Genomic DNA, 16,637 nt, shown 5'->3' on the forward strand with positions numbered 1-16,637 from the left:
ACAAGGTAACTTCTTCTAGCTGATCTCTCTACAGGATGATTTGTTCGTAGCTGAATTCTGTACGGGTGATTTGTTTGCAGCTGAGCTCTTTACAGAATGGTTTCTTTGTAGCTGAACTCTCTACAAGGTAACTTTTCTAGCTGATGTCTCTACAAGGTAGCTAGTTTGTAGCTGAACTCTCTACATGGTGGTTTCTTTGTAACAGAACTTTCTACAAGGTGACTTCTTCTAGCTGATCTTTCAATAGGGTGATTTGTTTGTAGCTTCACTCTCTACAAGGTAACTTCTTCTAGCTGATCTCTCTACAGGGAGATCTGTTTGTAACTGAACTTTCTAAATGATGGTTTCTTTGTAGCTGAACTCTCTACAAGTTAACTTCTTCTAGCTGATCTCTCTGCAGGGTGATTTGTTTGTAGCTGAATTCTGTACAGGTGATTTGTTTGCAGCTGAGCTCTTTACAGAATGGTTTCTTTGTAGCTGAACTCTCTACAAGGTAACTTCTTCTAACTGATCTTTCTACGGGGCAATTTGTTTCTGGCAGAATTTTCTACTAGGTGATTTCTTTGCAGCTGAACTCTCTACATGGTGTTTTCTTTGTAGCTGAACTCTCTACAAGGTAACTTCTTCTAGCTGATCTCTCTACTGGGTAACTTGTTCGTAGCTGAACGATCTACAAGGTAACTGCTTCTAGCTGATCTCTCTACAGGGAGATTTGTTTGTAGCTGAACTCTCTACAGGTGATTTGTTTGAAGCTGAACTCTCTAAATGATGGTTTCTTTGTAGATGAACTCTCTACAAGTTAACTTCTTCTAGCTGATCTCTCTACATGGTGATTTTTTTGTAGCTGAACTATCTACAAGGTAACTTCTTCTAACTGATCTTTCTACAGGGCAATTTGTTCGTGGCAGAATTTTATATAGGGTGATTTCTTTGCAGCTGAACTCTCTACATGGTGGTTTCTTTGTTGCTGAACTATCTACAAGGTAACTTCTTCTAGCTGATCTCTCTACAGGGTGATTTGTTTGTAGCTGAATGATCTACAAGGTAACTTCTTCTAGCTGATCTCTCTACAGGGAGATTTTTTTGTAGCTGAACTCTCTACAGGTGATTTGTTTGAAGCTGAACTCTCTAAATGATGGTTTCTTTGTAGCTGAACTCTCTACAAGTTAACTTCTTCTAGCTGATCTCTCTACATGGTGATTTGTTTGTAGCTGAATTCTGTATAGGTGATTTGTTTGCAGCTGAGCTCTTTAAATAATGGTTTCTTTGTAGCTGAACTCTCTCAAGGTAACTTCTTCTAGCTGATGTCTTTACAGGGTCACTAGTTTGTAGCTGAATTCTCTACATGGTGGTTTCTTTGTAACTGAACTCTCTACAAGGTAACTTTTTCTAGCCCATCTTTCTACAGGGTGATTTATTTGTAGCTGAATTCTGTACAGGTGGTTTGTTTGCAGCTGAGCTCTTTAAAGAATGGTTTCTTTGTAGCTGAACTCTCTACAAGGTAACTTCTTCTAGCTGATGTCTCTACAATGTCACTAGTTTGTAGCTGAGCTCTCTACATGGTGGTTTTTTTGTAACTGAACTCTCTACAAGGTGACCTCTTCTAGCTGATCTTTCTACAGGGTGATTTGTTTGAAGCTGAACTCTCTACAAGGTAACTTCTTCTAGCTGATCTCTCTACAGGTAGATTTGTTTGTAGCTGAACTCTCTACATGATGGTTTCTTTGTAGTTGAACTCTCAAGGTAACTTCTTCTAGCTGATGTCTTTACAGGGTCACTAGTTTGTAGCTGAATTCTCTACATGGTGGTTTCTTTGTAACTGAACTCTCTACAAGGTAACTTTTTCTAGCTCATTTTTCTACAGGGTGATTTATTTGTAGCTGAATTCTGTACAGGTGCTTTGTTTGCAGCTGAGCTCTTTAAAGAATGGTTTCTTTGTAGCTGAACTCTCTACAAGGTAACTTCTTCTAGCTGATGTCTCTACAAGGTCACTAGTTTGTAGCTGAGCTCTCTACATGGCGGTTTTTTTGTAACTGAACTCTCTACAAGGTGACCTCTTCTAGCTGATCTTTCTACAGGGTGATTTGTTTGAAGCTGAACTCTCTACAAGGTAACTTCTTCTAGCTGATCTCTCTACAGGGAGATTTTTTTGTAGCTGAACTCTCTATAAGGTGATTTGTTTGTAGTTGATCTCTCTGCAGGTTGATTTGTTTTAGCTGAACTCTCTACAGGCTGATTTGTTTGTAGCCGATCTCTCTACAGGGTAATTTGTTTGTAGCTGAACTCTCTACAAGTTTATTTGTGTGTAGCTGATCTCTCTGCAGGTTGATTTGTTTGTAGCTGATATCTCTACAGGGCAATTTGTTTGTAGCTGATCTCTCTACAGGGTGATTTTTTTGTAGCTGACCTCTCTTCAGGGTGATTTGTTTCTAGCTGATCTCTCTACAGGGTGATTTTTTGTAGCTGACCTCTCTTCAGGGTGATTTGTTTCTAGCTGATTGCTCTACAGGTAGATTTGTTTGTAGATGAATTCTCTACAGGGTAATTTGCTTGTAGCTGAACTCCTTACTTTGGGTCTAGTTTGTAGCTGATCTCTCTACAGGGTGATTTGTTTGTAGCTGATCTCTCTACAAGTTGATTTGTGTGTATATAGATGATCTCTCTACAGGTTGATTTGTTTGTAGTAGATCTCTCTACAGGGTGATTGCTTGTAGCTGAACTCCTTACATTGTGTCTAGTTTCTAGCTGATGTCTCTACAGGGTGATTTTTTGTAGCTGAACTCTCTTCAGGGTGATTTGTTTCTAGCTGATCTCTCTACAGGTAGATTTGTGTTGATTTGTTCATTGCTGATCGCTCTAAAGGTAATTGATTTGTTGCAGTTGAACACCCTGTAAAGTGTTTTGTTTGTAGCTGATCACTCTAAAGGGTAATTTGTTTGTAGCTGAACTCTCTCCACAGTGACTTGTGTGTAGCAGAATTCTGTGCATCTGAATTCTCTAGAGAGTGACTTAATTGTAGCTTAATTCTCTACACAGTGCATGACTTGTTTATAGCTGAACTTTCTTCAGTGTGACTTGTAATGTTCTGAATCTCTATAGTGGTATATTTGCTTAACTCTCCACATGGTGACTGTCTTCTTGCTGAACTGTCTATAAGATTAACTGTTTGCAGTTGAACTCCGTACAGAATAACTTGTGATGTAATAAAATTCTATAATGGAGTAAATAAATTAGCCGAATGCTCTATTAGGGTGACTGTTCTATTAGAGTATCTCGATCTCGCATTTGCTACACGGAGTTGGCTTTCGAATCATAACTCAGTGGTTTGTAATCCGATTCTTCTGTACTACTGCAAGGACTTTCTATGAAGATTATTCCAGCTATACACCGATTTTCAGCTCATTGCTCTAAGCGATTTGCCTAGTAGGCGTGAAAACTAATACTTTTTTATTCATAAAAATCGATCGCGTAATTGTGACACAGGTTGGGTTTTGTGTCATATCTCCGTGGTCTTTATCTCGATTCCTTTCAAACCACCAAAAGGCACTCCTACGATGGTTACTCCATCTACATAGCAGTTTTCAACTCATTCCATGAAGCGGTTTACCCTGTAGACGTGACAACAAATCGATCTTGTTTTACGCGAATAATCGGTCATAACTCCTGAACCATTCATCGGATTTGTACCAAAGTTGATGCTAGGATTCGCCTTTGGACTCCCTTTCTGTGTGCCAAATTTCAAAGTGATCGGAGTACGCGTTTGCTTGTTATAGCAATTTTTGCAAGTGTGCGAAAAGACGAAGAAGAAGAAAAAACGAAGAAAAAAACGAAACTTTGGCAGCTCGTATCTCGGAAATGGCTTGAGCGATTTCCTTCAAATTTGGAATGTAGACTCCCTTGGCTGGCGGGCAACTGTGTAGCAAATTTGGTTCCAATCAGATAAGTGATCACCGAGATACAAAGGTGTGAAAATGACGTTTTCGTTCTTCCTGTCAATATACTCACGGTGTGGCGCGCCGGCTTCTTGGGCCGCACGACACACTACCGTGTGTCTTGATCACCATTCACAAACGAATCAGTTGAATGTTGCGTGCACTCGCGTAGTAGCGCACGAACAGTTAATTTGGGATGCGTGTCAGTTACTGGAAAGCTTGTGACGGAAGTTTAAAAAAAAAACATCACTTAGTGACGGGGGGGGGGGGGCAAAAGCCTCCCCTTGCCCCCCCCTTGGCTACGCCACTGCTCTCTACGTGGTGACTTGTTTCTAGCTGAACTCTCTATAAGGTTATCTGTTTGTAATTGAACTCACTACAGGATGTTTTCTTTGTAGCTGATCACTCTACAGGGTGACTTGTTTCTAGTTGATCTCTTGACAGGGTGACTTGTTTCTAGCTGACCTCTGGATGACTTGTTTCTAGCTAATCTCTCTACACAGTGACTTGTTTCTAGCTGAACTCTCTATAGGGTTATCTGTTTGTAATTGAACTCTCTACAGGATGGTTTCTTTGTAGCTGATCGCTCTACAGGGTGACGTATTTCTAGTTGATGTCTCTACAGGGTGAACTTGTTTCTGGCTGAACTCTCTACAGGTGATTTGTTTGTAGCTCAACTCTCTACATGGTGGTTTCTTTGTAGCTGAACTCTCTACAAGGTAACTTGTTCTAGCTGAACTCTCTACAGGATGGCTGAACTCTCTACAGGATAATTTTTTTGCAACTGAACTCTCTACAAGATGGCTTGTTTCTAGTTTATCTCTCTATAGTGTAACTTGATTCTAGCTGAACTCTCTACAGGATGGTTTCTTTATAGCTGATCTCTCTACAGGGTGACTTGTTTCTAGCTGATCTCTTTACAGGGTTACTTGTATCTAGCTGATCTCTGGATGACTTGTTTCTAGCTGATCTCTCTATGGTGACTTGTTTCTAGCTGATCTCTGGATGACTTGTTTCTAGCAGATCTCTCTACACGGTGACTTGTTTCTAGCTGAACTCACTATAGGGTTATCTGTTTGTAATTGAACTATCTACGTATACAGGATGGTTTCTTTGTAGCTGATCTCCCTACACGGTGACTTGTTTCTAGCTGATCTCTCTAAAGGGTGAACTTGTTTCTGGCTGAACTCTCTACAGATGATTTGTTTACAGCTGAACTCTCTACATGGTGGTTTCTTTGTAGCTGAACTCTCTACAAGGTGATTTCTTCTAGCTGATCTCTCTACAGGTTGATCTGTTTGTAGCTGAACTTTCTACAGGGTGATTTATTTGCAGTTGAACTCTCTACAAGGTGTTCCTTCTAGCTGATCTCTCTACAGGATAACTTTTTCTAGCTGAACTCTCTACAGGGTGATCTGTTCATAGCTGAACTCTCTACAGGGTGATCTGTTCATAGCTGAACTCTCTACAGGGTGATTTGTTTGCATATAAGCTCTTTATGTGATGTTTTTTTTGTAGCTGAACTCTCTACAAGGCAATTTCTTGTAGCTGATCTCTCTACAGGGTGACTTGTTTGTAGCTGAACTATCTGCAGGGTGATTTATTTGCAGTTGTACTCTCTACAAGGTGATCCTTCTAGCTGATCTCTCTACAGGATGACTTTAACTAACTAAACTCTCTATAGGGTGATCTGTTCATAGCTGAACTCTCTACAGTTTGATTTGTTTGCAGCTGAACTTTCTACATGGTGGTTTCTTTTTAACTGAACTCTCTATAAGGTGATGTCTTGTACTTGTAGCTGATCTCTCTATGGAGTTATAACTTTCTCTATAGAGTTATAACATGTTTGTATAGCTGAACTCTTTACAGAGTGGTTTTTTTGAATGGTTGCGGAACTCTCCAGCTACACGGTGACTTGTTTGTACTACAGAGTGACTTGGTTGTAGCTGAACTCTCTACAGAGTGACTTACTTGTAGCTGAACATTGTATAAAGTGGCTTGTTTGTAGCTGATCTAGATGAACTCTCTACTGGGTAGATTTTTTGGAGCTGAATCCTCTACGCAGTGACTTGTTTGTAGCTGAATTCTATACAGGATGACTTGTTTATAACTGAATTCTCTTCAGTGTGACTTATAATGTTCTGAATCTCTACAGTGACATATTTGTAGCTGAACTCTCTACAGGATGACTTGCTTGTAGTGAATTGTCTATAAGATTAACTGTAGTAGCTGAACTCCCTACAGAATAATTTGTAATGTAATATAATTCTATAATGGACTAAGTTATAAACGTAGCTGAATGCTCTATTAGGATGACTGTTCTATTAGAGTATCTCGATTTCGCATATGCTACACGTAGTTGGCTTTGGAATCATAACTCAGTGCTATGTGTTCCGATTCTTCTGCACTACTGCAAGGACTTTCTATGATAATTATTCCAGCTACACACCGATTTTCAGCTCATTGCTCTAAGCGGTTTGCCTGGTAGGCGTGAAAACTAATAGTTTTTTATTCATAAAAATCGATCGCGTAATTATTACACAGGTTGGATTTTGTGTCATATCTCCATGGCCCTTAACTGGATTCCTTTCAAACCACAAAAAGGTTCTCCTACGATATTTACGCCATCTACATAGCAATTTTCAGCTCATTCCTTCAAGCGGTTTACCATGTGGGCGTGACAGACCCTCGACCTTATTTTACGCAAATAATAGGTAATAACTCCATGCATGTTCATCGGATTCCTACCAAACTTGGTACTGAGATTCGCCTTAATGAGCCCTTTATGCATGCCAAATTTCAGCCTGATTGGAGCACGAATTCGTGTTTTATGGCGGATTTTGCGAAGTGTGCGAAAAGAAGAAGAAAACCCCCCAAACTTTGGCCGCTCGTATTTCGGAAATGGCTGGAGCGATTTTCTTCAGATTTGGAATGTGGACTCCCCTACCTAGCTATTCTCGCGTGGCCAGACCGATTTTTCCGTGTATTGGGTGGGGAAAAAAGGGTCTGGTGCAACTCCAATAGCTGTTTACTTCTGAGCCTAGTCTCGCGTGGCCAGACCGCTTTTTCTCCCACGGCGCTTATCGATTAGAAATTATAAGCGCCTGCTCGGAAAAGGGTCTGGTCTGGTTAGAATTGCTGAGTCGTTCTTGACACCTCCAGGGTGGCGGAGGTGTTGAATGGCCACGTCATCTCTAAGCGCCTCTACATCGTTTTTTCACTATGGAGAGTATGGATCTCGGTATGGCTCGGTATGGATGCTTCACCTGAACCTTCACCACAGCAACATGAAACTCATCCTCGAACTCGTCTGAGTTTTCAGGACGCGTTGTCATGTACATTGACGACTATGGGCCTTGCTCCGTTAAAGCCGAAACAGGTATAAGAGTGTCGTTCTTTGTTCCTCGCATTGTTCAATGTTTTCTGTTAATGTAAAGGAGGAAGCTGTTCGAGCATTTGTTAAAGGCAAAGATGTGTTTGGTATTTTGCCAACTGGGTATGGCAAATCAGTGATTTATGCTATTCTACCATTACTGTTTGATTTTATGTTAGGTAAGTTTCTTGAAATTTTTGTGCAATATGTCTAAATATGTTGTTTAATGTTAACGAAGGTTGTGCTGGTAGCATTGTTGTTGTCATTACACCATTAATTGCTTTGATGGTGGACCAAAAGAAGAACTTTGCACCTACTGGAGTCTCAGTAGAATTTGTTGGGAAAGCACAAGATGATAACACTGCCGTAAAGAGAGTACTTAAAGGGGAAGTACAATTAGTGTATATAAGCCCAGAGAATATTTTAAACAATCGAAGGTTTCGTGATATGTTGCAGAAAAGCAACTACCAGCAGAGACTAGTGGCAGTTGTAGTGGATGAAGCTCATTGTGTTCAGATGTGGTAAGAACAAGGTGTGATTGACTCTTAATATCAATTTTTTTATGTGCAGGGGTGAAAAATTTCGGAAAGCTTTCTTCAAAATAGGATCTCTAAGAAGCTTGGTGCCTAAATCTGTCAATGTAATGGCACTTACTGCTACAGCCACTGAGCAGACTGTTGCCACAGTGAAGAGGCAGCTGGCCATGGATGATCCCATTATGGTTGGCTTGAATTTGGATAGATCAAACATTAAATACATTGTAAAGCCGTCTATAACTCTAGAAGAGTTCACAACTACCATTGCCAGTGAACTTATCTCTAGTCGTGTAAACACACCAAAGACTGTGATTTTTTGCCAATCGCTCATAGAATGTGCTGAAGTATTTTCTATGGTAAAAGTCAAACTTGGCCATGAGATATCTGAACCTCCAGGATTTGAACATATTGTTGAACTGAGACTTTTGACATCATTTACAGCAGTATCAAGTAATGAACATAGGGAATCGATTATCGATGAATTCAGTAAGATGGATTCCATTCTCAGGGTGGTAATTGCCAGCAGTGCGTTTGGGATGGGAGTTAACATTCCAGACATTTCCCGAGTAATTAATTGGGGACTACCACCGACACTGGAGGATCTGGTGCAACAAACAGGGAGAGCCGGAAGAAATGGAATTCCAGCTGATGCTATACTTTACAGCAACAGTTCATATAATTCCACCAAACCAATTAAGGATTATGCAGCAAACACTGGTTATTGTCGTAGGTATTTATTATTTAAATTTTTTTTGTTTAGCAAAGACAAGCAGTGTATAACTGGCTGTCGATGTTGTGACCTTTGTAGTTCTTTATGTGGATGTCAACAGTGTAATAATTTGTGAAACATAATAACTTACATGGCATTAAATTACAAAATTTCAAGTTTCAATATTTTACTTTTAACCCACTCATTGATTTTCTCCCACTTTAGGGATGCGAGAAATGGTTGTTTATTATACATCTTTATTCTACGTCCCACTTGTTTGCTGAACACCTTTTCATCAATGAGAACAGCAGTCATCTTTTCCAAATCTTTTGTAAAGGAAGGGTAAGATGAGAAGGGTTTTGCAACTGCTATACCATTTTCAGCTTCAAATGTTTTACAAATTTGTGATACCACCCCTAATGACTTGGCTGCCCTGTCTACAGAAGAGTCTTTTGTATTGGATCCCATATTACGCAACATGGACTTCAGAGTCCCATTCAAGTGTTCCATATGGAGGTCACACGGAATATTACATCCAGTCCTTCCACTGGTGTTTACAGTGCGATTCCACTTTAACTCAGTGGCCTTACGTTCAGACAGGTACAAAGTCTGTGCCAAAAGCAAGAATGCTTCTTTAGCATAGTTATAGCGACCTTGTTGTTGAAACACAGGTAGCAGCAGCTTCCAGTACAGAACAATCCTGTCACCATCCCCCTCTCTCACTGCATCATGAAAGCCATGCCATACAAGGCACATTGTAAGCAGATCAGTAGCATAGTTAAACCTGCTGTCATTTACAGGTGAAGGCTGTGTTCCATCAGATGGCATGATATTGACAAAATAGCTTACAATATTCCCAGCAACTGCATTGCAGTCTTCAATTGTATTTCCAGCTGTCTCTAGCTGCTTGGCTGCTGCTGCTACATGGGCGCACATGACAACAGTAAGAAAATCTTCAGTAGGTTTCATGTTGTTCTTCGGATTAGCCCCAACAGCAGTTCGGTTAACCAAGTGCTTGAGCTGGTTTAGTGTACCTCGCTCATGTGATTTATTACTAAAAAACCTCCCCCAAATCACCTAAATGGTAAAAGTATAAAAAATTATTTTGACTGGTAGTACAGACATACCTGCACCAGGCACATCCTAGCATGCCAATCGGCTATGGTAGGTACAAATCCTGCGAGTCTTTCTAATCGCTTCTTCTCTGGCTCTCTTAGCACTGCCGCTCCCCGAGCTCTAGCAACTGTAAGCTGGTCACCAAAAAATAGCAATTGGTACAAACGAGAGCTGTCATAGGTATGTTCACGTCCATTCACATTAATGGTAGTAACAGATTCCTCCACTGGTACGTACTTGTTATAACTTTTCATAATTTGAGACATGTCAACAATGTATGCTTCATTCTTGAACTCCACACCTAATGGGACCTATAAATACATGCTCATAATTAGCAATAACATTAATAGCAATACTTACCACTACAGACTTTGCAGCCATTTCTTTTTCATGTTTTGAAGGAATATGCCAAGTAACTTTCTTCACCTGGTTACTAAATCTCTTCACATTCTGCACTAAAACCCTGCAAAAAATCATAGCAAGAATACATCAAAATATAAGTATATATTTACCTTGATATTAATACTTTAAACTCCTCTAAAATTTTTGAAATATCACTTCTGGTCAATAAAAACAGCTCAGGTGAAATCACTACTGAAGCTGGTTTATCAGATAGGGAGGATACGTCCACACGATTTTTCACAGCATATGAATGAAAAATGTGAAGAGATTTGGTCTGTCTATCTTCCCTTTGATGGCTTGGACGAAAGTTTTTGTCAAGATTATCCCCAACTAGGACAAATCCTCGACAATTCAATGCTGCTAACTCTTGACCTTTCTGTGTTGTACTGATGGTTCGATTTGCATCTATGCACAGCAAGAAAAAATACTAAAGCTATAAATTTGTAAGAAAAAATCAAACCTGCTGTTACAGTGGCTGTTGTAGTATCAGCTCTCACTAAACCTTGAACAATAACATTGGTTCCTGAAGCTTCAGGTGCCACAGAAGGTTCACTGTTGATGGGTGGTTCAGAAGTTCTCACTACAAAACAAACTACCTTGAGTATAGTCAATGAAAATTGGTATACCTTCAGATGTTATGACATCACTTTCATCAGTTTCCATGGGCTCCCAATTGGGTGAGTCCAGTGATGTATCACTGTAGCAACTCTCCACATCTGAATAATCATCGTCTTCATGATTGTCTTCACCTGCGACATCATCATCATCATCATTCTCCAGAGGGAGGGTAGGCATTAAACCAATGTCAAATCTTAGCTATCAAATAAAATTCATTTATACGTATCCTTATAACACTTTAAATGAACCTCAAAATGCTCCTTCAAATTATCTGCCCAAAGAAATACATCTGCATTGTAATTCTTAACCACACCATCAATTATTGGCTGCAGCATTGATGCTGACATGCACAGCATAAATGGCTGTAAGTAGTTGTAGATCTAAAAGAATAAATTTAACAAGCACTGAAATAATTCAATTCATGATTTACCTGCTTCTTAGCAGATTGTCCATATAAGAGTGTGGACATCACAGTCTGCACTAGGGACATGAATTTGCAGCGTTTCTTCAGTAACATGCATATAACCAATGCAAGAAACCTCTGGTCAGCCTTTGGAAGAAAGCCACTAAGCAGCTTAAAAAGTGTTGGCACAGCTGCTTGCAATTCAGTACAAATGTCACTCCAGTTAAATTCCTGAATCTTCTTAGGTGATGGATTACGCAAGATAGAGTTGTATCCTTCCGAGCATATATATTCCATTTCATGTCGGACTTGAAGTGTAACAGAATCAAGTATATGCTCAGATAAGCATTCTGCTTGGGTAAATCCATTGGCAGCTGCTGTGTAGTTTCGTCTTCCCAATGACATCATGGGCCTCTTCCTGTTTGGTGTCAGTTCAAACGTTTTTTCCTCTCCACATGGATAATCCACTACCAACTGTAACAAAACACATTAGGACAACACATGTATGAGGAAAGGGCCACTGTGATAATATTAATAAAGGATAAACATAGTTACTAAGAACATGCCTATTACTTTATAATTGGCACCACAAATCATATAACAGATACACATGTGTGCATGCACACATGTATGTATTCTTGAGATTTCCCCATACCTTAGCAGACGGTGTACCAAGTTTACCATTTGCATCCTTATCTGCAGCTACCAAAGAACCATCTGTTGCTGCTTCCACTGTTCCTTCTGAAGATGGTAGTGGAACATTGTTGAAACTATTGGACGGCTGAGATGCAACATGAAGTTGAGTCAAATTAACAGTTGACTGAGCACCATCAATTGGTTGTGATTGATTGATGCCAAATGCTAAAACAGTTCATCGTTATACTAAATATCAATTATAGACATCTGTGCAACTCACATGCTAGGCAGACCTTTTGAAGAGTGGATTCTGCTTTAAACATAACAGTAGTCAATTCTTGCTGAAGCCTGTCTATTGACTTCAAAAGCCTTTGGCAAAATATGCAAAGGCGTGCATCACTTTTGAAAATAGAAGATGGAATTCCTGTGTGTCATTACTCTGATAATGACACGAACAGCCTGAAGAAACATGTCTTACCTCTGCTCAAAAGCAACCAGTTTAACACCCTCTGTTCTTTCTCAGAGTTGCCTCCAAATAACTTTTTAAACTTGTCCGCGTTCGATGGGCAATTTGGAGGCTGCAAGCAGAATGCACACCATAGGTTGCTGGCCATTCCCAGTGAAAAAACGATGTAGAGGCGCTTAGAGATGACGTGGCCATTCAACACCTCCGCCACCCTGGAGGTGTCAAGAACGACTCAGCAATTCTAACCAGACCAGACCCTTTTCCGAGCAGGCGCTTATAATTTCTAATCGATAAGCGCCGTGGGAGAAAAAGCGGTCTGGCCACGCGAGACTATTCTGAGCCATCCCCAGACACTGGGGACGCTAATTGAATAACATTGGCCGAAAAGGAGGCGCCGATGACGTCAGTAAGTAAACTCGGGATTTGTTTATCTTTTAAACGAATCTTAATTTGCTCCGATGTCTCTTTTATAACGTCTTAAGCGTTCATCCTCATCCTGTAACAAGACTCACAACCGGAGCAGGAGTGTAGGAATACTTCATTGTTTTACTGACGTCATGGCACCTCCTTCGTGACCAATGTTATTCAATTAGCGTCCCCAGCGTCTGGGGACGGCTAAGAAGTAAACAGCTATTGGAGTTGCACCAGACCTTTTTTCCCCACCCAATACACGGGAAAAAGCGGTCTGGCCACGCGAGACTACTACCTAGCCGGCACTTCTGTAGCAACTATGGTTTCAATCGGATAAGGAATCACGGAGCTACAAAGGTGTGAAAATAGCGTTTACTTTCCTGTAAATATACTCACGGTGTGGCGCGCCGTCTTCTTGGGCCGCACCATGTGTCTTGATTTGATCTTGTGACCTATCGTGAAGATACAGGTATATAGCTATCTATAGTAACAGTACCTCCGTACAGTAGCATAGTCTAAGTGCCTTAAATAATCTTGTGGCGTCTATTAGTATTACGCTGCTTAACAGGGCCGCCCACAGGGGGGAAACTGGGGAATTTTGACCAGGGCCCCAGCCTGAAAGGGGCCCCTGGAGGCCCCATGAAGGGCCCCAGGAGGCCCCATGAAGGGCCCCAGGAGGCCCCATGAAGGGCCCCCTGAATACCTGTTTAAAAGATCGATATACTCTAATAGAGCAGTCATATCTAAATACTCTAATAGAGCAGTCACAGTATTCTTCAGAGGAGCAGTGTAGCAAGCTTATAGATAAGGAGATATGGTTGTTGATGGGTAGTTATTGTCATTGCCAGCAGGTTGTAGCCTTTTTTTTTTTTTTTTTGGTCTTCACCTTACAACTTGGGTCAAGGGCCCCACTTTAACTCTTTGCCTTGGGCCCCTTAATTTCTCTGGGCGGCCCTGCTGCTTAAAGAAAGTGCATACGGAAAATTCAGTAACGCCTCGATATGGTTTCGTTGTATGAAGAAGAAGACAAGCAGCCTGATTGAAGATGAAAGAAGAGACGAGGCGCAGTGAACCTACACTCGTCGGAACCCCAAAAGGCACATCCCACTGGTGAGTTATTGTGGCATAAAATGGTGGCCGTGCGCTGCTTCGTTTTTCCTGTAGCCTTGCGACTATGGTCCTGAGTCTAAACTGAATTCGAGTTTTGGCAATTTTATATCGGGGCCACCTGTAAGTGTTTTGCTGCATTTGATGTTGTTTATGTATTATATGGACTAGTACTATTCCGTAAAGATGATTTTTGTTGCGTAAAATGTCTCTAGGGTGATTTTTAAAGGCAGAATTTTGAGCGGCGCGAAAGTTTCACTGCAATCCCTATTTAAACGATATGACCGTACCTTTTGATATAAACAACTTATACCAAGAGTCCATAAATATAAAAAAGAGGAGACTGTCCTACTTCAGTATAGCCTGTATAAACGCGTAGCTCAAATAATGCAGTAAAATTTTGATTACTTTAGGATATCATGTCAACACATAAATTATTAAGGAGTGTTAAAATAACATCAGTGGACTGCTTATTGAAGCCATAACTACAACAGTCATTGAAAATTATTGCTGAATACATGCCTGACCAACTAGCACACTGAAAGCGACTATAGGTATTGCATCATAATTTTGAGATACTCGTTTGTACAGGCTATAGAGGAGCTCACCTAATATCGGACGGGCTCCAATATCGGACGCCATTTCTCCTAAACTACAATGAACATTCAAACATTCTGCACATCTCCAAGTAGGCCAATGTTTCATCAACTTGTGTACCAAGTTTCAGATCTCTCGGATTCTTGGTCTCGGTACAGCAGTCTTTTGAAGTCAAGTCCGAATTATACGTAAAATCGGAAAAAACGCTCAATTCAAGGACAGCCATTGTTTGCAGATCACACTTGCATTAAATCAAAAATTGCACACCTTCAGATTGTAGGGCTACTCATTTACTTCCAAAGAAAAGAGGCTGTCACTGGAGCAATAATCGCCCTAACTCAAAATTGTAATCAATGCTTTGAAAATATTTTAAAATGGATAATTGCATACAATTAATCATTTACAAGTTGTCAAGCAACTTTTCCAATAAATTCACTGTCCTGCAGACTTAAAGTATTACAGGAATACCAAAACCCTCTAATAGAGCAGTCAAATACCCTAATATAACAGTCACCAATTTTTTGCAAAAAGGTGGTGTAAATCAATTCTACATAATGCTGATATGCTTAAAATGTGGTTCTACGTACTTTTTGTTTTAGAGTTTTAGGCTTTCAGCTGAAATGATTGACTTTTTATGTTAGAGTGCTTGACAGCCATATTAAAGATTTTGCTATTTCTGCAGTCAAATCTGCAGTATTTTATGTCTTTATAGTGTTGGATTTGCAGGAACTAGTGTTTAACAACTTTCAGTACACAATCGAAAGCAATCATCCACCTTGTATGCATTTTCAACCCTTTTTTTTTATTTTGAGCAAAAATAGCTAGGGCGATTATTGCTCCAGTGACAGCCTCTTTTCTTTGGTCTATAACTCATCAGTACAATACTTTAAATGAAATAAACCATACATATTTAGAAAGTAAATGAGTAGCCCTACAATATGAAGGTATGCAATTTTGCAAGTGTGATCTGCAAACAATGGCTGTCCTTGAATTGAGCGTTTTTTCCGATTTTACGTATTATTCGGACTGGTCTTCAAAAGGTTGCTGTACCGAGACCAAGAACCCGAGAGATCTGAAACGTGGTACACAAGTTTATGAAGCATTGGCCTACCTGTAGATGTGCAGAATGTTTGAATATTCATTGTAGTTTAGGAGAAATAGCGTCCGATATTGGAGCCCATCCGATATTAGGTGAGCTACTCTACTGCAGTAGGACACTCTCCTCTCTTTTTGTGTTATGAACAGTGTTGGGCAAGTTACTTTTTAAAAGTAACTAGTTACATATTACATATTACTTTCAACTGAACTATTTAGTTACAGTTACATATTACCCATAAAATAAAGTAACTGTAATAATATTACATATTATAAATATTACTTTGTGTCCACAGCCTTAAGCTGTCACGTGTGAAACTACCACCTTATCACATGACATGATTGCGTTGTTGGACAATGTGCAAATCTTGGTTATAAGTAAGAAGCTAGTGAATAAGCTTCATTCAGTAGGCCTCGTTACTTCGTTGTGGTTAGGCGTTACTCAGAGGATTACTAACATGATTAGTAACTTCGTTACTTTTAGTAATAATATTACGTGATATTAGACTCGTTACAGTAATTATATTACTTAGGTAACGCGTTACATTTGTAAGTAAAGTATCTTGCGTTATATCACCTGTTTTCATAGCGTATTTCGTTATATTACTTTGTTACCACAAAAGTAATAATATTACGTAACGCGTTACACACTGGTTATATGAACTCTTACTTATACTGACACATATATATTTGGTCATGGACATACTTTGTGCTGTGACTCCAAGGTATAAAGAATAGACTCCCAGTACAGTAATACCTAAAAGTTTGCTAATCATCATCTTCTCTCCAGTGATGAAATTTTAGACACAACTAATGTAGTATGAGCTTCGAGTAGTAGCTAGCAAATAAAATATATAAAAGTATGAATCTATGGCATTTAGCTAATAATTTTATATGAACAGGTGAATCCAACAAATGTTAAATTCATGACATTCCTTTAAAAGTACAGTAATCTAAGAGTATACACATACTTTTCACATAAAAATAAAAAAATTATGATAGTGAGGATTTTTTTCTTTACTTCAAACTACACTGTTTTCCACTAATCATACAGTACACATGAAGATGATAAACATCTTTATTGATTATTAAGACAATATTTAGTATAAAATTAGGGGCCTAGACTCAGGGTTACCATAGCTTCATTGACAGCCAAAGAGTGATCAGTGCAGGAGCCTTGGCAAGACTTAACTTACAGTACAAAATTAACTTCACAGTAACAAAGTTCAGGTCAAG

The 16,637-nt window shown here is 39.6% G+C and overlaps 3 protein-coding genes across 3 annotated transcripts in view; 1 reads left to right on the forward strand and 2 right to left on the reverse strand.

Annotated features, from left to right (window-relative positions):
* The window catches only part of LOC136245951 (inter-alpha-trypsin inhibitor heavy chain H3-like), a 31,919-nt gene extending 15,648 nt beyond the window's left edge, over positions 1-16,271 (reverse strand). The window contains exon 1 of the mRNA XM_066037406.1: positions 16,108-16,271. Coding sequence (XP_065893478.1) covers positions 16,108-16,180 — 73 coding nt within the window. The 5' untranslated portion in view covers positions 16,181-16,271. The remainder of the gene's footprint in view (positions 1-16,107) is intronic.
* Positions 6,995-8,747, forward strand: LOC136247479 (ATP-dependent DNA helicase RecQ-like). Its single transcript, XM_066039200.1, has 4 exons — positions 6,995-7,311; positions 7,370-7,484; positions 7,544-7,826; positions 7,876-8,747. Exons 1-4 carry the CDS (start codon positions 7,186-7,188, stop codon positions 8,684-8,686), a joined length of 1,335 nt encoding a protein of 444 aa, XP_065895272.1. The 5' UTR covers positions 6,995-7,185; the 3' UTR covers positions 8,687-8,747.
* On the reverse strand, positions 7,169-12,511 carry LOC136247478 (uncharacterized). The gene is made up of 11 exons (XM_066039198.1): positions 12,204-12,511; positions 12,006-12,149; positions 11,745-11,950; positions 11,117-11,563; positions 10,935-11,066; positions 10,695-10,884; positions 10,529-10,648; positions 10,179-10,473; positions 10,027-10,129; positions 9,678-9,977; positions 7,169-9,627 (listed from the first exon to the last, which is right to left on the reverse strand). The coding sequence occupies exons 1-11, from the start codon at positions 12,337-12,339 to the stop codon at positions 8,713-8,715; spliced, it is 2,988 nt and encodes a 995-aa protein (XP_065895270.1). The 5' UTR covers positions 12,340-12,511; the 3' UTR covers positions 7,169-8,712.
* Positions 16,272-16,637: the final 366 nt, after the last annotated feature.

This window comes from Dysidea avara, chromosome 2 (genome assembly GCF_963678975.1).
Source record: "Dysidea avara chromosome 2, odDysAvar1.4, whole genome shotgun sequence".
Classification (NCBI taxonomy): domain Eukaryota; kingdom Metazoa; phylum Porifera; class Demospongiae; order Dictyoceratida; family Dysideidae; genus Dysidea; species Dysidea avara.